Raw genomic sequence first — 21,675 nt, 5'->3', positions numbered from 1 at the left:
CTGTGTGACTGAAGGCGGTTTATTTGCATCGCAGCTGGACATGGTAAAGCGCTCACAGAGTTCACTATGTGTTTGAAAGCTGCGGCCTGATGGATGGGCTCAGAGAGAGGGAGAAAGAGGGCTTCGGATGGATCGCTGGAACAGTGGAGTCATTTCCCATCAGTGTCCATTAGGCCCAAAGGGCAAGCGAGTCTAAAACCTGTGAGCCATAAACCTCCAGATAGCTCTGTCTGACAGAGCGCTACCACCCCTGCTGCCTCTGTGCTGCGCGCGCGTGTGCGTGCGCGCGCGCGCGCCCAAGAATCCTCTGCAAAAACATATTCATCTTAGGTATTTAGCCCTAGCGCCAATGGAGGGAGATCTGGTAACTACACTGTTTCCACAAAGAGCTCCGTCATTTTTCTAACGTGTGTCGATAACTTGGGCAGAATGAGCTCCAGTGAGGACCAATCCACTCTCAGCAAGATGGGGATTGATTCAAGAAAATGATTTGCAAAAAGTTCATTTGCATTCTCTAAAAGAGCAAAGGCTAAAGTAAGAGAAATGGCCAACAATCTATAGACTCAAGAGAAAAGGATGTTCTGCAGTGTACAAACACTTTCCCCAAATCAAACTGACTTACTTGTCCCACCCTTCCCAACCCTAACAGGCCCCTGTTATATGTTTGAAACTGAATCTCTCTGCAGCTCCATCCTTCACATCTTATTGTGCCTCTCGGTTGGATCCTTTATGCAAAGTGTCCTACTTTTGCCCTGCCTGCAAAGTAATGCCTATAATTTGGGCTGCATGAATTCAGGCAGGGAGAGAACCCATGCACCCCCATAACCCAAATACAGCTGAATGTTGTCCGCCTCTGAGGATGAATTATTCAACATCTGTCTGAGGCGTGCATATGTAAACAGGTGGATCGTCTCCTGATGGCTTTTTTTTTTTTTTTTTAAATTCTTTTTAAGGGAAAGCCACTATACAGACCAAAGACATCCTTTACATCAGCTTCAGGCTTTTACTCCTCTGCAGTGTCACCCTGAAAGTGAGTTTAAAGCTCGTGTAAGCTGTGCAGGCTACACACTGTATTGGCTGGATTCAGATATGAAGGCCTCTTAAGTGATCCTAAATCTAAAAGGAATGTGGGTCAGCGAGTCATGTATGGATACATGCCTCCTTAAAAGGGTGTTAAATCCTGGAATTTATAGCCGGTTAAGTCTGTGATTGCTCTCTGCAGTTTAACTCCGCTCAAGAGAGACATAAATTATAGACACGAGTTCTCTCCCAGCTCCAGATCTTAAAACATAAAAAGATGAATATGTCTTTTCAAGCTGTTGACTAAGAAGCAGCCATTCACATTCAGCCAACTTTCATGTTTCACACATCAGACATGCAGCTTTTTGTTTCTCAGAGACTAACTGGCTTTTGTGGATATTGAACATGTCACAAATTATATACAGGACAGTCTCTTGAACCACTCGAGCCCCCATTCAGTCCCCACCAGGCTTGCATTTGTGTGTGGCCTTGGTCTTTGCCAGTATGTGCTTGATTTGAGGCCGCAGTACTATTGTAAATAAATGTTGCCAGATGTGGAAGGATCACTGCCTCACATGGTTTCATTTTGTCCCGTGCACACAGCGATGGGTGAAGCCGGGATCTGGATTCGGCAAAGAAATTGGAGCGGAGGTGGGGTATGTTAACACGCATGACACACTGAACTAGTTTACAGTGCAAGTGGAGTGACATTTTTGGTGTAACTGAGCTTATACAGTATGGCTTCTTTCTTTGGTGTCAAATAACATTTGGAAAATAAATGTGTGCCCTTGCTGTACATATAGTGCTTGCCAGTTTTCAGCTTTTAAACATGTGTCTCGACAGATACAAATTATATCAAGTACCATATTTTGTGTGCCAGAGACTTCTATTTGATAAACCAAAAACATCACAAATATGTTTGGATAGGTTTACTTTGAGTTACCCTTCCACCCAATTATGCAATCTCTTTGCATTTCAGTATATTCCAAAGAGGATTCTGTGTAGACTGCTTCTTGCTCGAAATTACTCAGAGTGAAATACTAAGATGCTGCAGATAAACAAGGGTCTGAGGTATCAAAGCAGCATCAAAGCGTCAAGTTCCCTGACTAGTAGGGATTTAAAAAAATAATAAAAATAATAATAAGTACCTGAATATATATTGGCACAAGTAACTTCCAGTACCTCAAGGGGTAACATTAAAATAAATGATGTGCTCAAGAGTACAATCTTCTTTTAGCATCCTTAAAGCTGCGGCTGAGATTTTTTTGTCAGGTTGGTTATGCCCAGCAAGTATGAGACAAGTCTCGGTCTTTTTTTATGACCTTCAAGCAAGCTTTCTTATGCAAAGTAACAAGAGATGTGCCTTCGCTGTGGAATTCAAACTAAATTGGAGAAAATCATATTTAAGACCACACTCCACAAACTGCTGGGATTAAACAACAGAATCCAGCTCCAGGCAGCCACAAATACAGACCTGCTGGACTCAATTCTCCTCATTTGTCCCCCTCTGAAAAGGCAGGGAAGATCTGAGGTTAATCCTCTCTACCGCTCTGTAAGGAAGTCGAAGAAAAAGAAGGTATAATGCCAGAAAGCCGAAGGAGGCACTTGAGATTAAGCCACTAACTATTGACATTGTGTGAGTGGCAGGTAAAGTCACCTCTGCTCAACAGCCTTTGGTTCCCAGCAGAGCAAGACCTCCCCCTGGTGGTTCAGGAGGTGAAGGACCAGTTTGTCATTCAGGGTTTTTTTTCCCCTCACATCTGACAGACTTTGTGCTAAACGTGGATGTCAGATATACCTGATAGCCATGCTTGTAATTTTTTATTTATTTTTTTTAATTCATCTCATGAGATACTTTGACTTTGTTTCCACAGCAACCCAGCTCATCTCAGAGTCAGACTAAGTTGGAAAGGTCAAAGCAGAGCACAGGAGGATGAAGGATTATTCAGCATCATTGAGAATAGCAAGTATCCAGCGTCGCATATCTAACGAACTCCGCACCCTGCCATCATCGCAGCAGTTTTATCAATGGTTTGTAATGGGATCGAGCCGAGCCCAGATGAGCAGTCAGTCAAGTTGCAGATGGGATGAGTACGAAGTTGGAAATATAGTAAAAGATTAAATAACCCACCAGAAGTAAACACGATGGGAAATGTGGAAAATGTTACGAGATGTTAACCAATACAGAGCAGCAGTTCCACAGGACAGAGAGGAAGAGACAGAAACCAAATGAGGCCAGATGAAAGAAGAAACAAACTAAAGATTTATTGAAGGCAGCAGAAGAGACAAGAACAGAATAGCAAAGGGATGGGGGGGGGGGGGATGGGGGGATGGGGGGAGAGCGGGGCACATACGGAGACACTTCTGTGTTCAGATAGATTTAATGTATTTGTGTTACAAAAGTTTTTTTTTTTTTTTGTTTTTACAGCTCCGCAGAGCTCAATAGGTGTGTATTGTTTTATCAAAATATACATGTTTTGAACGTAAAGTGGATATCATCCAAATGATTTTGTGGTACAAAAACATGAATATATACAACCATCAATCCCGCTTCATACAATAACCCCACCCCGCCCCCATATAAAAAGGAGAAAAATAAAAGCTTTTAACAAAAATTGAAAGGCATTTACTCTTCTACACCATAGCTAGGACTGCAGTTCAATTAAGTATCCATTCTAAAGCAATCTCTACCCAAGGTAGGCTCTTTGTAAAGGCAATCCAACAAAAAAGAGATACAATATACAGTATAGGCTGAAAGAGATTTTAACTTCATGTGACATTTGTCCAAGGCATCTGAGAAACGGGGGGAGGAAACGTATGCCTTGTGTACATAAGGAAATGTGGGGGGAAAAAAAACCTTTAGAAGTCACAACACTACAAAACAGCAGGGGTAGAAGATACTTTGGTCCTTAACAGCAATAACCGCCTGTAGCTACATGAAGCTTCGTTAAACCATGCATAATAATCTTTTACAAAAATAGAGACCGAGCGCATCTGTATCTGGTCCAAAACTACAGTGGTCGAGGCTGTGGAAACTGGTGCTTGAGGCACTCAGGAATGTGACAACATTTAAGACTTGAGCGTGATGGATCTATCACTGAGGAAAAGTGCACTAAAAAGGACCCGACTGTGGTGTAAGTGGACACAGACAGGAACAGGCGAGGGATATCCCACCTTGTAATCCTGAATTTAAGAAGAAAAAAAAAAAAAAAAAAAAAAATATATATATATATGCTGGGTTTAGGGTTTTTAGACACAGTCCAAGACTGTTGCTTTCAGCTGAAAATAGCTCTAAGCTGCCCTCTCACAGGTAGGATTTCCTGAATAGAATGGGATAAAGGCATTTTTGCAGACTGGAAAGATAAAACACCTGAACGAGAGGTAAACAAAGTCAACTGACCGGGCCAGAATGGGTTTCAGCCTCAGAATAAAAACTCAAGTAGTCAAGGCACTGTGATCAAACCCAGCCACTACATATAGGTATCAGTTAAGCTTAGAAGAAATACACATGTAAATACTAACATTAAAAAGAAGATAAATGAATATATAGTCATCCACGTATAGATGAATAAATGATTAAATGACGCCCCAAACACCATTGTCCCTACTGAGAAAAGACTAAATGGAGGTGAGTGGGGACTGTAAGACAGGAAGGCTGGATACAGCTCTAAATCCTGCCACAATACACCTATCAGACCTACGCCACCTAGCAAGGATATTAAGCATCTAACTGACTTACATTCGTAGTTTCTACATACATATAATGGGGATATATGCATACAAATCCCTAGATAAACATTTGTGTTTAAGAATAAACAGAAGCTTGAATGAGCCACTTCCCCGCCCTCCATGTTGACAATGCTGGTACATACCACAAGGAATTAAAAAAGGCATTTTGTGAGCCACTGATTATCCAAATAAAGCCAGAGCAATGCTTAAGGCAATCTGGTTGGGGCAAAGTAAGGCACAAGACTGCAGATACAGATATTGAAAGGACTTCAGATAGTGGTATGGATCCCCCAAAGCAAATAGGCGGGTAGTAACAAGATAAAATCAAAATGGATACTGGGAAATAAATTGTTTGGTGGTCTGTTAGCCAAAACAAAATCCTTTGTATCAAACCGTTTCTGACTGGCCAAACAGGTACAAAGTGGCATTTCAAAAAAGGCACACATATATCCACATGACTATCATAGGAAAAGGAATGCAGAAGTGTGTCTGGTGTGGATAGGATTCATCCACATAAGCATACATCTGTGGTGGAGGGTGTCTTTTTTTAGCGATTTGGTCTAAAGTGACAGTTCAGCTGCCCCTACTTTACCTCCAATGCAATAACATGTTTCATTGCAGAATGTTGCCCCTTTCCCAGGGTCCCAGTTAAAACTTTATGATGGAACAAATTAATGATTTGGTTTGAGTACCAAGAACTCTGCACGAAACTGGAACCAGAAACACGCTTTGATTCCATTTACGGATTCCTAAAATAAGTTTGTGACCATTTGCTTACCTTACCTTGTCGGTTACATTTGCGCCAATGCCCGTGAGTAGTGTTCACATCATAGCAGGCAGGACCTACCGCTTACAAGTGTAGCTAAACTTCACAAAAAGGGAGCAGCGATACAGAAAAACTGTAACCACTAAGCGAAAATTGTCTAAACATACTGCGGCATGGTACAAGAATGCAGGGTTTTTAAAAAGGTCCTGGTCAAAATCACTATGCCCCAGCATCAACTAATGTTAGCAGGACTCACTCAAACCAGTGTAAAACGGCAAACGATCAATTTGTGCGTGGCAAGATGAAATATTGTCTACATTTTGAAATACCTTGTATTCTATGCTGAATTACAGTTTATCACAACTTCAATCAAGAAAATAATGCTGTTCGTTTAACATATTTTGGTAACTTATGACAAAAATTGGAACCAGGAATTGATTGCAGAAACGATAAAAATGTGCCCAAACCTAATAATGATGGGGAATGATTAAGAACGGTGAAGGGAGCAACATTCTACAAAGAACCACAGCCATATACATGTAATGGTGGCCATTTCCACTGAAGGCAACCTTGACAAAAGTAGCATTCAGATGGCAATAGACGTGGAGGGAGGAAGGAAAGGCACTCAGATGGTGGACTTTGAAAAGGACACTCGAAGGTGGTGGTTCTCTCCCAGATCGTGGTTGTGGAACTCGATGAGGGACTCAATTGCCTCCTCGACTGAGCCCATCTGGATCAGGGCCATCTTGCGGTCTTTTCTGTTAAATGAAGAGGGAACAATGTGTTCTGAGCGGCTCAACATGCTGCCCTCTTATTTGAAGGTTGCTTGCCATTTGCTACGTTTTGACACATTTTTTCTCTATGATCTACAAGACATATTTTTCAGACTCTAAACAATAAAAAGAATTTGAGTGAGTGGACTGAGACTTACTGAAAGAACTTGAAGGCCTTGACTGTGGCTCCTGAGCTGGCAAAAAGCCTCCTGAGGTCATCCTCCACCACAGAAGGCCTGAAAGCAGAGGGGGAAAACAAAGAAGTTGACATTCCCTTTACTTATTCGTATTTTCGTGTTTATTTACTCGTATTGTGAAACAAAAGGCCTGATTACATCTAAAAATGAACCTCTATAGAGTAGCAAGTTTAGAAAATACTGTCACAACTACTTAATCCCAAGCACTTAATAAGGAAAACAATGGGTCGGGACAACAAATGAAAAAGCTTACAGCACAAAAGCCGCTGGGGAGAGAGTGGGAATGAAAAGGAGACTCTTGCAGCAGCACTTACGGTATGTTGGAGAGGTGGAGTGTTGCAGAGGGTGGGAAGATGTTGGAGTAATTTTTGGAGCCAGGCTTCTTGAAACGGTGCAGCGGTGAGTTGCTGTAGTCCTTTGTGAGGCCCTGGTCCTCGTGGCCTTCTCTGGGCAGCTGCACTGTGGTGTGTTTCGATGATGTCACACGCATGGCCCTGCCGTGGAGACGCTGGCCATTCAGGTGGCTCATAGCTGAGTAACATTAATAAGACAAATTCATTTCTGCCTTGTTTGCTCAGTTGGGGCCCACTAGGTAAAGGCTCCAAACGATGTATGATAAAACTATGCAAGGCGAAAGCAAAATGAAAGAAAATGATACATCAAAAGAAAGCAAATTGTGTGTTTGCAGGGAACAAGTGGAGCTACCTAGCTGAGCCTGTGTGCTATCAGACATCTGGATCAGAGCATTCTCCTTTTTATTAAACAGGATCTTGACTCTCATGACATCGCCGTACACACCTAGGGAGGAAAAAGGAGGGGTCACAACACAAGTGCAACAGAGAACACAGCCTTAACCAGAGCTACACAGCCAATCACAGCAACAAAAAAAAACTATTTAAATCATCACATCAGGGACATTGATATTCATACCGCTACTAAATGAACACAGTCCGATTATTAAGGAATTGTCAGGCTATTCTACTAATTTTATGTTCAATTCTGCATGGGATCTCTACAACTAATCCTACATAAGCCCTCTTAGATTACAATTACAGATGCCGGCAGCTAAAATGGTTATGCTTGAGAAGGGAGAGGTAGTGATCCGAAGGCAAAAATCAAAGTGTAGTAAAATGACGTGTCCTGATCGGTTTGATAAAGAAAGAGAAAAAGCTCATTTCTTAACCAACCAACTTATGGGCATTATAGAGAGACATGCAGGAATAAACTTAACATGCATATATCTACATTGATGTAACTGAGACAACCGCAAAGAAATAATAAGGTGACATAATCAGAGGGATATGTCAACTCATAACCACTAAAAAAGCAGCAGCATTTCATCCGATTATGTACCGTTACTGAGTGACTCAAGGCAACCACAGAAAATCAACCTGACAAACTAAATTTGCTCAGTTTTCATGGCTTGAAATTAGACCGTCCAAACCAAATTAAAAAAATGTATCGTTATCCTCTTACTGGGGGTGATGCTTTAGAATTTAGATCGGCTTCCCGCCTCATTCCCAAACAAAATGAGCCCCGCGTTTCTATTTAGTGAATTCCATTGAGAGGCTGTGCTCTTTGAAGAGGAAAAACTATCCATTGCCCATGGACAGTAAACCACTGCCGTTATAAATGAAATGCTGCAGCTTTGTGTGGTGTTCTCGCCTTACTTTGCTCACACAAACCCACAACAACCAAAACAGGTCATACAAACCCCAAAACAAACAGACACCCCCACCCTTCATAGCCCTGTAGCCTGATGATGAGTCATCAGTGGTTAAAAAAACAAAGCCAACAACATGAGACAAGACATGCCCACCTTGCCAGGTAACAGTAGTAATAAAAAAGGAGATGAAAGGATGATAACGTACCGAAAAGAATAAAGAGGCAGTGTGGCGTAACGCTCTTTAGAGACAGCAGGGGGAGCAGCGGGGCAGGGGGCCAAAGGGGGATAGGGAACAGGGGACAGGGGAAAAGAGACGGAGCGGAGGACAGTGGAGTGGAGTCAGGACATGTCCGCAGGCCACAGGCAGCGAGGTCCACAGGAAGGCCACAGTACCATGGAGGAAGGAGAGGCATGAGGGACGAAGAGAATGAAGAGAGGACAAGAGGAGAAGGAGTAGAGGATTTAAAGAGAGCATGAGAGAGGAGGAAGAAAAGAGATGAGGTGGAGGAAAGAAAGATAGCGAAGGGACAGATGATGGCAAAATGAGAAGCCAATGTTGTGTTTTTGTTGCGTTTTCAATTTGTGGGTGGTGTCCAAATTGGGGATAATGAATTGGGGAGAAAGGGTTGGGTAGTAGTAACAGAGGAGTGGCAGAGGGGAGAGGAGGACAGAGGGAACAATTGGTCGTGGGGCGTGCAGTCAGTTGGCAAGAGTTGAGGTGAGGGGGTTTTAAAACAAAGAGGGAGAGGGGGACAGAGAAGAGAAGAGAGAGAAAAAGGAAGTAAAAAAAAAACAAGGTCAGTATACACAAAGAAATGTAGTGCTTCAGACAGTAGAACTGGCTAAATTAAAATGCACTGTCACTATGGGAACACTAGGAGAAAAAGAAGAGAAAAAAAGATTAACAATGAAATACAGAAAAAGGCAGAGACAATATGTACTTTTAATTACAGGCTGTTTGTTTAGATTATTTAAAATTACATTAGAGAAAAACAGTCAAATCTGAATGTCAATTTTAATACCTGTTCCAACTTAAAAGCTGATCTTAAAATGAACATCTTTAATGTAATGACTACATAACTACAATAAATGTAATGAGCGTGACAGACTACTTATACATTCTAAACACTATATTAAAAAAAAAAAAAAATGACCTAAATCATGTACATGGTTCGTTTCTTTAAAGATACTAGGAAAAAAGTAATATTGTCTCTCCAACAACTCAAGAATGATTTCAACTAATGGACAAAAATGAAGATATGAAATGGTAAGTTAAAAAAAAAAAAAAAAGAAGTTAGTGTTTTGAATAAACTTAAAATTCACAGTGAGCAAAGTGGCAGGTCAGAAATGCAGCAGGTTTGGTCAAACAGAGAGGTCCTGAAAGAGAAGAGGTTTTGATGACCCCTTTTAATTAAAAACCGTGGTTAGGGGACCCCAACTGGTCTGATCACATGTGGGCGTTGGGAAATTGTGGGCAAAACACTGGAGCTCTTGCACAAATGGGTCCAGGCCCATTAACCATAGTGTAAACAAATGGCACTATAACATGTTTATGTTGCTCAGCACTGCACTGACAGAGGCAGGATGTAGAACTGTTTAAACCTAGTAAGTGTACTGACCTCAGGGTTCAGATTGCTGACCAACAGGACATGGTGCCCCCCAGAGGCCGTGAGCCCCGACAGGCCGAGGCGGCTAGCGGCCGCTGCAGCAGCCGCCATGCCACCATGGCCCACACCCAGGGATGCCAGGCTAGGCATACCAGGCATTGACAGCCCTAAGGTGGAACAAAATTGACTTTCACTTTTATGCATTGCGATCTACATACTGAAGCAAAATGGTAAATAACAGAACACAAAAACCGGGAAATATATATGAACAGTGTTAGCATTAAGGCCAATAACATACTGCAGATAGCAGGCGAATGTTTGGAGAAGAGATACAGGTCTCACTCAAAATTGAATAGCTGGTAGAAGAACTGACCTTGTACTGTATAGTACTGACCTGATGCCTGCTGGATGGCAAAGGTTGGGGGGAAGGCATGAGCTCCGCCATAAGGAGAGGCTGAGATTAGGCCAGGAGCAGCTGGGACAAGAGAAAACAAAAAAATGGAACAAAAATAAGAACATAAAAATCAAATTTGTGCTTGCGATATGATCAGCCCCCCAAGCAAATTAGAAAATGCTTGGAAAGTGCTTACACATTTAGCCAAGTAAAACCTAGAAGTGCTAATTCAAAAGGAAAATGGACTATGCATTTTACCAAAAGCAGCCATGGTCTGATGGTCAATGGAGGGCTGTGAATCCGCATTGGGGAGGTCTGGTCGGGTGTAATCCCTGCTCTTGTCATTGTTGTACTTGACATTGAGGCTGGTGAGCTTGGAGAAGCTGATTCTCAGGGTACAGCAGGCATTGTAGATGTTCTGTCCATCCAGAGACTGAGACAGATATTGGAGCATTAGACTTCAGACAACATAAGTGATGTTTTTCACTTGTGATTTTAACTACAGTTTCATGTTACGTCAACTGGTCCCACGATGTTTACACTGACGCTGCAATGTGCAAACTCAACCCTACTGCTAATGTGGTGGTAACAACGTCAGACTGAAACATCATGACTAAGAGCAACAGTTGTACCAGTCTTACCAGTTTGGAGTGCTGAGCTGTTAAGCCATCAGCATACTGGATCAGAGCCTGGAACTGGTTGTTCTTAGTGAAAGTTATGATTTTCAGCACTGTGCCAAACTTGGAGAAAATCTGGAGGGGGAGACAGCACGATTAGGGGCACATCACAACACACACATTTTCTTTAAAACTGTACTGGAAGATAAACAAAAGGGAATACATTTACATATGTTTTTTAAACTACCACTATTACCAACATAAATATTTTTCTTTATGTAGCGCTAGCAGATTAGCAATGCATTTTGCTGAGAACGTAATAAATGTGAGCCACAGAGAAACTTCTCTCAGTAACGAGGAATGGAGAAACAAATGCAACAACTATCAACATGTACAAGTAGGTTGAGTACACGTGGTACAATGCAGTTGTGTGTTCCACTGCTAATTTTTTTTATTGAGTACAATAGTAGAAAACCAGGTAGGTCTGGTTATATAATTGCAGTTGTGTTTAAAAAACAAACAAAAAAAAAACACATTTACAATTTAGGTAACTGTAGTTGCTCAAACAAAATTACAAAACTGCCTGTACCTGGTGTAGTACATCCAGGGTGACGGGGTAGAAGAGATTTTCTACTATGACTCGGAGTACAGGGCTTTGCGACCCTGCTCCTCCCATGCTAGCTGCATCTGCAGGAATGGCCATGCTTGCCATCCCACCTCCATGCAGTGCATTGACTGCCTGCAGAGCTGCCTGTGCACGCTAGGGAGAAAAAGAAAGACATTTCTTAGCATGGATGGAGAAACATATGCAGTAATAAGTTAATGAGAGAATGTAGGTGGTGATTTTTTAGTTTAAGGCAATTGAACAGAGGCCTTTTTCAACATGCCATTTCTGTGGTTTACCTATAAAATTCTCACAAACATATTGCACTCTTCAATGTCTTTTTAAAAAAAAAAAAAAAAAAAAAAAGGATCATTAAGTTCCTACCAATACATTTGAGACTTGTGGAAGAAAAATTAAAATAAGATTTCTCTATTCAGCAAACAGTTGATGTGAAAAGGAAGTGTGCGTGCACCTGTGAGCACAAATCCTTACCACTTGGTTGGGGGAGTTGTCCGTCTTGAGCTCCTTATGGGTTGAGTATTGCATGTAAATGGGGTGGTTTCTGATGACAGGGGTGACAGAGGAGTAGTAGCTCACCATCGTCTGTGCACACTCCTCGCTGTTCAGTTCCAAGAAAGCCTACAGGGGAGGACCAGAGAAACACGTTCAATTTGTTTCTCCCATCACATATGAAGTGCCACTCTTAGGCAATGTTTATTAAGCATTACAAAAAAAATTAGCAGGTCTGTTTTAACCCTTGCATTTTTTCTGCCCATCACCGGTTTTTACTTTTAATTTGCCAAATTTAAAATTTGCCATCTTTCTTCTTTCAGGCGGTTGAGGCTCCGTCTAAAACTCTGCCATTTCGACACACACATGCGACGTAAAAATAAAATGGATTACGGATCATTTTATTTTTTATTTCTATAGTTTATAGTCAACTTCTCTATTGGCTGTTGAAACAGGTGAAGTCCCGTTCGTTCTAAAACCAGCCTCTGCGACTCGACCGGCTGAGTCGCAGCAAAACCATCAGCTGGCTTGAGTCGAGCTGGGACGGGCCGGTTCAGACCTCTGCAACGTTCTAAAACGGTTTCGTCTCTTGGCGAATCTTTGGTCTGAACTGAGCTTAAGGAAATCTCAAATAATTCTCGTCCTACTCACTAAACCATGAGGATGTAACTAGAGCTGGGCAATAAATCGATATTATATCAATATCGTGATATGAGACTAGATATCGTCTCAGATTTTGGATATCGTAATATGGCATAAGTGTTGTCTTTTCCTGGTGTTAAATGCTGCATTACAGTAAAGTGATGTCATTTTCTGAACTCACCAGACTGTACTAGCTGTTCTATTATTTAACTTTACCCCACTCAGTCATTATGTCAACATTACTGATGATGATTTATCAATCTCATTGTGTAAATATTTTGTGAAAGCACCAAAAGTCACACTACAATATCTTTGCGGTATCGATATCGAGGTATTTGGTCAAAAATATTGTGATATTTGATTTTCTCCATATCGCCCAGCCCTAGATGTAACAAAAGGGTAACTGTCATAATATTCAGGTCAGGACAGAAGACTAGAAAGCTGATCCCTTATCCCAGGCCTAAAGAGAAATCTCACCCAGGAGTGCAAGTCACACAGGTTTGATGAGCAGACCTGCATATACACACACACAACCACATCAGTCCTTACCTGATTTTTCCCTTTCAGCATCAGCAGATTAGTGACCTTCCCAAAGGGCAGTCCCAGGCCAATAACTTCAGCCTCATTTATGTCGTTGGGCAGTTTGCGTACATGGACCACACGCGACGGAACACCAGGGCTGCGGACGTCACCTTTGAATTTTTTGCTGTCGTTGCCATTGGCTGCAGGAAGAAAAACAGAAGCAGATACAATCAGGGGTGGAACAGAAGGCTCTGGTTCTCCTTGAATAATGGATTGATCGTCATGGCAACAAACAACACAGAAACGACAAGCACTTCAATAAAAAAAAGGATTCACCCCTCCATGGCAACCCCCTTACCTGCATTCATGATATAGGGCCCGTTGGATATGCAGGAAGAAAAGAGTTCGTCGGATCCCCTCTGCAGAAAGAGAGAAAACAATGGTTCACTTCAGTGTATTCACCAATGAGGACACAGCATAGCAGGTGGAGAGCCCAGCTCTCATATTACAGAGCCATTGTGTGATAAAGCAGGAAGTAATCTGATAACCAAAGAGAGGATTGAGCAAACCCGCTCGAGTAGAACTGCACCTCCCTCACCAGGAAGAATTCAATGACCTAGCTTGTCAGCAAGGATATTTGACTTCATCATTATCAGGTCTTCCCGTCCCATTCATACTATTCTTCAACAGTATTTCCTAGTTCCAAATCTTAGCCACAGTCATGATGGCCTTTATTTTCAGACTTAGGGCAATGTGCCAAATGATCACTTTTGAACACCAATCACACTCGAGGACCAGCTTCTACTCAGCTTAAAGCACACAAGTCAGCAGTAACACCTTCGCTTGACAGCAGCTGTCAGTCAGTACAACCCATCTTCTCATTGTTCAGCACGAGGAGGAAGGATAACACACAAGCCTTCTAGATGGGAAGACAAGATGGGCATACTCCCAGCCCACACTAGTTTACTGTCTGCTGAAACAGCCTTGTCTGTCCTCTCGCTCGCTCTCTCTCGTCGATATAAAGTGCTGTTTCAGGGCTGTTCTCATGGTTGTGTGTGAGTTTGTAGTTGTGCGAGATGAAGTACAGCAGTCACAAGAAGTGGCTCAGCAGCCTAAGCTCTACAATGAATGTCCTGTTCCGGCTGAGACTAGGGGCATTGTTACACGGCAGCACACACACATATGGAGCCCCAAGGACTCTCTGGGAGTTCAAGAGCCCCGAAGCGCTTTAACAACCAGTCATGCAGGTTTGCTAGCATTCTACTTCACCTTGTGAATCTTGGCCTTTACATGTGGAAGGTGGAAGGGGGGGGGGGGGGGTCCAGTCAGGCACATTAAATGGCAGAAATAAGGTGATTTGAAACAGAACATTTGGTGGTCCCTCTTAACACTTTAAAGGGGCAGTGTGTTGCCATGAGAGCACAAGACTGTAAGCACTAGTATAAACTACCCTTTGACTTCCAGATGGTTTGGCTGAGTCAGTCACTCTCACTCTAAGGCCCACACAAACTGGGTCTGCTATCTCAATTCATGAATGTAGAGCAACAAGAGACATTCCTATGTCTTTTCACTGTGGCTTCGTGATCAAGGGCCTCCCAGTTTGGCAAATGTTCAAATCTTTACATAAATGGAATGCATACTTGGCAGGCTGAGGTAAGATAACTAAGGTACAAAATAGAATGCAAGACAAGAAAAACGGTCTTTAAGGTTTTTTTTTTTTTATTAAATGGGAACATCCAGTTAACTCATTAAACACACACCTAATGGTTAAAATATGAATGTCAAAAGACATGTGGCGAGTTAGCTGAAAAACCAACAATATGTTTGCTTGATAAATGGGCCAAGGCCAGATGCAAGCCATGAGAAATGAAGGAAGTGGCTCACCCCCGAGTCAATGCTTGTGGGAGGGCAGTGTTACATTATCAGTCAGCAGACCAACTCCAAACAGGAAAAGCTGCAAGATCAGGCCTGCTTCCAGTGTTTTGCTAAACTTCCTCCTGGGCACTGATGGTTAGTGTTCTATGGCAGGACTCTCTCTCCCTCTACTTCCTCATTTTAAAAATAACCACAGAGCTAAGACAGTCTATAGTACAGAGCAGGATCATCAAGTCACATACAAAACAGAGGATTGTGTAATATATGACTGAATAATTTACCTATAGCTTTGGTAGGAGTGTGGAAAGAGTGCAGAGCAGCACAAAGTTAAGTTACAAAGTAAGGCCGGGCGTTTAATAGAAAAGTAGTCAAAGCCGAAATTCAGAACCTCTAACCAAAGTTATTTTTTAATCCTGTTAAGTTTAGTCAACAAAATGTGACCGTCACACAGCGACGACAGTTACGTTAAGACACCAAAATGGCGAGGATATTACAAACATCAGTTTCCTGTGTGAAAGTCTCGTTAACTTTTCCTGAACATGAACTCCGACCCCCCGCTTGAAAGCCCTGCGTTTTACTTTTGATATTGCAACATTTAAAACGTATTTTGCTTGCAAAAGATGCTGTTTTTTTTTTTTTTTTAACATGGCAATATTTTAGATAAAATTTAGTTTGTTGCAAAAAATGCAAGTTATTTATTTTCTACCTTTTTAGGAAACTTGATTTACATTAAAATGTAATTTCCCCCCCCCCAAGACATCTTAAATTTCAAGCAATGTGTGCTTCGTTCGAAATATTCAGTAAATAACTATAAATATATATCGTCCAGTCCTATTACAAAGCCACTAAAAGAAAAAGAGAGCTTGTAAAAAGAGTGACTCCAACACCGTGCCAAAACCCTTTTTTCCCAACAAAAAACCCTCTAAATGTGTATCGACTTGTTCACATCCTTTGTTTGCTCGGGACGCTGACAGTATAATAACAACCTTCAGGAGACAATGACACATTAATGGCCCGCATGCTGAAACTGTTGAGCAGCTTCCTCTAGCTTACAATGGCAGTGGCCTACCTTGAACTTAATTATAAAAAAAGGGAACACGGACTGGGGGCATTTTCCCTGCTCCATACACCACATCACAGCTGGTTTGCATTGCATCAAAAAGAATGAGGAAAAGAACATGGTTTTTGCAGCATACGGAAAAAAATCATCATAATGTTGTAAGGAAACTAAATCGGAGATGATTTATTGTACTTGTGTTGGCATCTACAAGCAATCTCATTTTGGACTCTGTTGGGGGGGGGGGGGGTTGATGGGCGGTAATCTCTCAGGAAAAGCACAAAGGAGAAGAGCACAGGTACAAACATGTTTGTTCACTGTGATCTGCCTCTGCCAGTGGAGGGGGCAGGGAGCTGTGCCTCACCAGGGGGCTGGAGGGGGGAGATTGGAATGCGACCGCGGAATGCTAGACGCTCTGCCCAGACGGAATAATTACAGATTCCAGCAAGGCAGCTCTCCATAACTCAGCATTTTCATTACCACAGTACATTGAATCCAAAAAAACGTTAAAGTTAAAGAAAAGAAATCGCATGAGGAGTCAAATCTTGAGTACCAATCAACACATTCAGTTGTACATTGTTCACGTTTAAAAAAACAGGCCTTACTGAAATGAATAAAACGGGTGGGGTGTGTCCCGGTTACGGGTCTGTGTATCGGAGTGCTTGTTTAAACAGTGTAAAGACCTTTGGCCGGGAGGATGAGGACAGTTGCAGCAGCATGGTTACAGCCCTAAGTTTGAGTTCAATTACTCCTCCTACACATAGCTGCCTAACAAGGATTACTACTTAGGCAGGCATTTTTATTGGTTATGCAAGTGAACAACCAGCAGTTTGCCAAAAACAAATGTGTGTCCCCCCCCCGCCCCCGCTTTAACAAACAAACATGTAACGAAGGGCTGCTATTCCAGTTACATAGGCGTACAACAGCTCATCACTGGAAATAAGTGCAGATCTATACAAAAACACTGGTTTCACTGGTGTTTGTTAAATAGTCTTCTGCTAGAGACAAGGCTGAATAAATATCAAGCGCCAGGGCAGGATTCAGCTGCTTTCTTAACATTCCAGTAAGGACAACATGCTATTAAAAGAACACAAAAAAAAAACCAAACAGGAAGTTTAATTTCCCTACAGCCACAGACCCCAACAGAAACAGGCCTGGAAATTCTGATACCCCACCTCAGAATCTATTCTTAATGACAAATACTCCATGTCCAGTCCAGGGAGTTGCTGAAACCTCTATGTGCTGACCGTTGTACATCTAAAAAGATGAGCCAGTCTGCAACTGAAAACTTATTACACATGAGAAATGGAGCTTTGGACAGCAGTCCTGTAATTATAGAGGAAGCTCTTGCAAACTGTGTCTCAAGTCCCCAGTGTCACCACAGTTCTTTTCCATTTCCGTTCTGACTTCTGAGAAAAACAACCTAAAAACGCTACAAAACCTACTGGAACCACAGTTTTACAATTAACGCCACTCACAAATGTACAACTACAGAGTTTACTTCGCAAGGACATGTCAGGAGTTTAACACACATTTGAACTTGTGATATTCATTTTGTAGTCAGTGAAATGAGGTGAAGTGAAAAAAGCACAGCTGAAATATGACGATGATTAAAAAAAACTGCTTACCTTTGTGCCAACTGATATGTCATGGACACCTCTGTGAAAGAGAAATGAAGTTCATAATTATGTGTACACAGGAAAAAGAAAATGGACCCTGATCCATCATGAGATCCAGTTAAAACTCCTCACAACAGCAGAATAGTATGCACTCTGCAAACTCTAGCTATTACGATATACGATTCAACCAGAAGCATACTTGACTTCCTCATTCATTTACGAAGCTTGAAATTCAGAACGCATTACACTACAATAATTCGAGCTAAAGCCAGTTATGCTAAAATAAACAAAATACTTACTCAATTTCAGGGACGTAGCCGGATCCCAGAGGATACAAGTCAGCGTCTAGGCGGCTGCAATGGGTTGGCAAAGCAAACTTCAGTGTGGACACTTAGAGCATACTTACAAGTAATAATGACACAAATGTCGAATAACAAATTTACGTCGAGCGTATTGCTGAGCGAGTTCGATGCAACAGTGCATTGGAAGTCCTTTAAACGGTTGAGCTGATCAAAAGGGTAAAATACGCGTGATTGTAACAACTTGGCATCATGTATCGTACCCTGTTAATCCAACCTGGTACAGAAGTCCCTGATTAAATCAACGGGAAATGTTAAAGCCAGACATCTTCAACATGGCACTGGCACTCCGCAGACAAATGAATGCGGAAATGAGACACGTTGCTTTAGCTAGCGCTCGAGCTCCCTTATAACCAAGTTACGTTACGAAGGTAACGTTAAGTTAGCCAATGTTAACTAATGTTTGCTTTACTATGAGTATGTTCCTGAAATAAAAAGTGTGTTCAAACTCTCATTAACTAACGTTAACGTATGCTTAGCGTCAGTCCCGTTTACATAAAAGGATAAAACATGTCCGTTCAAACGGTTCACATAACTAACGTTTGTTAGCAGTGGCGGTGGCTAGCAGCTGCTGGTTAGCTTAACGTTACGGTCCAGCTAACTGTTGCATGTTTTGATGAAAAAAACGCCTTCAAAACTTTCCAGGTCTAACGGTTACGTGAAACCGCAATCGGTATCAAATTATTGTAATAAGCAACTGAAATATGAAAGTGGAATACACAGCGGTCGGTTTGCCTAATAAAATTAAGTCTTAAGAGTGGTTCTTTTTCACTTACCCGTCCATTGCACAAGAAAAAACTGCAGGTCTGAAGCGAAGGTAGGGCGGCAGACTTGCTTGATTTTCTTACAAAATGGCTGAACACACGGAGGCGAGCGCTGATTAGTCCAGGCACTTTCAAGAGCCAGAAACAGGCGGGGACAAGCTTCTACTTGAGTCGCGATTGGACAAGACGGCTATCATTTTGCGGAAAAAAAGGAGGCCGCGGCAAATTTCCAGAACATCATATCAAGTGGTCAGGTTTGTTAGATTTTTATGTGATGAAAAGCGTACTTTGAGTCATCAAATTGGTTAAATAAAAGAAGCCTGTCGAGTTTCCGGGGCTAAGTGGCGAGTATGGAGTCTCAGTTAAATATAAGCAGTTAAATATATGGACTCTCATAATATCTTATGATTATATAGTACAGCAGCATAAACAAACTTTCAAAGATGAGTAGCTAGCCTACCAAGGAAGTGTTCTAGTGGCGCATTTAAACGAGCACCAGAGTCCACAATACCGATATAACAAGCAGTGGTAGAAGTATTGAGGTCTTTTTAATTACTAGCCTACTAAAGGTAGCAATGCCATAGTGTAAATTTGATTCACCAAATAAGTTCAAGTCCTACACTTAAAGTACAGAATCAGGTAAATGTAGGTCTACTTGGAGTATTAAAAATATAAGTACTCATGCAGAAAGATAGCCCATGTGAGTGTTATGTAGCCTATTTAACATATTTAATTATTAATGTGCATTAATATGTAAGTAGCATTTGTATTTGTATTGACAAGCTGGAACCAATAACGTTACTACTTAATGTACTATAGGCAACTATCGGTACATATTAATCAACAATAAATAGCCTATCTAAATAAAATGCTCACATTTTGTGTGCAAAATCTTAAAGGTAAAGGTAAAAAAAATGCTTCTGAAATGTAGTAGAGTTGAAGTTGCATTAAAAGGAATATACTCAAGTAGAGTACCTCAAAATTGTATAGCCTAGTTGAGTAAATGTATAGTTAAATTGATTTCATCACTGTAAACATGAGAGAATTCAGGATTAGGATAGACAAGCGACAATATTTGCATAGTGGATTAACCACTGGTCATCAAGTGTTGGGAGAATCCAGTCACATTGTGACCAAAGCTTTGTGGACCTATTCAAATTTACAGATTGAAGTAGGCCTATTCAGATTCAGGGAACCTGTGTGCTGCAGTTTTCACTCAGTCTAATGTGTGAACAACACTACTGGTTTTGCTGGGGGCACAACCCAATCAAGATGGTAATTGCCCTGATACTGTGGTTTGTCGGCACCAGTATCGATTCAGGAAAAGATCCTGAATACAAAACATGTATCTTGAAATGGCAAAAAAAGAGTTCTGGTGTGACAATGAAACAAAGAGACATTTATAATGCAGTGTAGGAGCCAGAAGTAGGTCACCAACATAACCAGTTTAAAAGGTAGGGCGTACAGCTCAGTTGCACACTACTTACCCAACAGAAGCATGTGCACACTGGTTTCATCACAGAAAGAAGCAAAATACAAGGCAGAAATGATCTGTAAATGATACAGTTGTCGGAGTTACCGGTTTGTGTCATTGTTTTGGAAAATAAGGTGAAAGAACTGAATGATGGGGTGTCTTAAAATATAAATTTGAGAAGTAACAGGAACACAGATAAAGTGGCTAACAGCACAAGTACAAAGTGTCAAGATGCCGCAGTTGGTAATGTGTGTGAATAAGATGTGTGTACAGTAATTTGTTCCTGAAAAATATGAGCCGCGAACAACAGCTGGTGCTGAAACACTGTCACTAACACCAAGGACCACATGTTGATTTTACTGGTTCCTACAGGTATTGAGGAAAAATAGCGTAGTCATTTGTGTATGAATAAGGTTGGATTTTAAAGGAAAATTAGTGTTATTGTTTCTTAACTTTTTGTTTACGTGCCATAGCGGAGGCTTACATTTAACAAACTAATAACAGAGGAAAGGTAATCACTGGTATATGTTACCATAGCAGCAATTATATTTAGCTTTGCCCTAATAGGGCAGATTGAGATGGTTTCTTTTTTGGGACTTCTGATCCTACCTTTCAAATTCATTTTAAATTAAAAAATTCCATCTCCTTTTTATTTTCAATGACTTTTTATATTCCACTGGTCAATCCAGGACAGTATGTTTTTCTTCTGTGTGTGTGTGTGTGTGTGTGTGTGTGTGTGTGTGTGTGTGTGTGTGCGTGTGTGTGTGTGTCTGTAAAAGTGTGGAAAAGCATTGTCAGGGGTGTGACCTATAAACAGCACACAATATAGTCTCTGTCTGGTGACGAGGAACCCTTCTGCTACTTCTATGAAATGGTAAAAATCTGTCTCATCACAGAGAATGTGTCTGCAAACTAGGGCTGGGCGATATGGAGAAAATCAAATATCACAATATTTTTGACCAAATACCTCGATATCGGTACCGCAACGATATTGTAGTGTTGACTATTGGTGCTTTCACAAAATGAGATTTTTGATAAATAATCATCAGTAATGTGGCTATAATGACTAAGTGGGTAAAGGCAAATAATCAGCTAGAAACAGCTAGAACAGTCTCGTAAGTTCAGAAAATAACATAACTTTACTGTAATGCAGCCTTTAAAACCAGGAAAAGACAACACTTATGCCATATTACGATATTACGATATCCAAAATCTAAGACGATATCTAGTCTCATATCACAATGTCGATATAATATCGATATATTGCCCAGCTCTACTGCAAACTCACGTTCATACTGGGCTAACAATACTTTTGAAATTATTTATCGAAAGCCAGAACTGCTGCAGCATATAGCAATATAATTATCTGTTTCGTTGAATAGTGCATACCTGACCTCCATCTGATGAATGCCCTATTTAAATGACCCTCTGTTTTTTTGTCTACCTACCCCCAACTTCTTTCGCTCACACACACACACAC

At 41.3% G+C, this 21,675-nt stretch overlaps 1 protein-coding gene across 3 annotated transcripts; it reads right to left on the bottom strand.

The window, feature by feature from the left end:
* Window positions 1-3,385: 3,385 nt before the first annotated feature.
* ptbp1a (polypyrimidine tract binding protein 1a) lies at window positions 3,386-18,981 on the bottom strand. Of its 3 annotated transcripts, none has more exons than XM_031309714.2 (16): window positions 18,734-18,981; window positions 17,898-17,951; window positions 17,608-17,638; window positions 13,406-13,466; window positions 13,075-13,247; window positions 11,866-12,012; window positions 11,359-11,529; window positions 10,794-10,904; window positions 10,411-10,585; window positions 10,132-10,233; window positions 9,771-9,925; window positions 8,357-8,390; window positions 7,191-7,283; window positions 6,800-7,016; window positions 6,447-6,524; window positions 3,386-6,273 (listed from the first exon to the last, which is right to left on the bottom strand). In XM_031309714.2, exons 1-16 carry the CDS (start codon window positions 18,739-18,741, stop codon window positions 6,141-6,143), a joined length of 1,743 nt encoding a protein of 580 aa, XP_031165574.1. In that variant the 5' UTR covers window positions 18,742-18,981; the 3' UTR covers window positions 3,386-6,140. The 3 variants fall into 3 exon arrangements, with proteins under 3 accessions (XP_031165574.1, XP_031165575.1, XP_031165576.1); XM_031309715.2 differs by having other exon boundaries at window positions 10,153-10,233; XM_031309716.2 differs by lacking the exon at window positions 18,734-18,981 and adding an exon at window positions 18,161-18,249.
* Between the last annotated feature and the right edge of the window lie 2,694 nt (window positions 18,982-21,675).

The sequence above is a fragment of the Sander lucioperca genome, chromosome 18 (genome assembly GCF_008315115.2).
Source record: "Sander lucioperca isolate FBNREF2018 chromosome 18, SLUC_FBN_1.2, whole genome shotgun sequence".
In the NCBI taxonomy this organism is placed as follows: Eukaryota; Metazoa; Chordata; class Actinopteri; order Perciformes; family Percidae; genus Sander; species Sander lucioperca.
The sequence above is the reverse complement of the archived record's forward strand: the minus strand, read 5'-3'. Positions and strand labels throughout refer to the sequence as shown.

Coding starts and splice junctions, on each gene's coding strand:
- ptbp1a (XM_031309714.2), bottom strand. Junction 13,467..17,607: donor ACATATCAGTTGGCACAAAG/GTAAGCAGTTTT, acceptor CTCTTTCTGCAG/AGGGGATCCGACGAACTCTT. Junction 9,926..10,131: donor TCAGTACTATACAGTACAAG/GTCAGTTCTTCT, acceptor GTTCCACCTTAG/GGCTGTCAATGCCTGGTATG.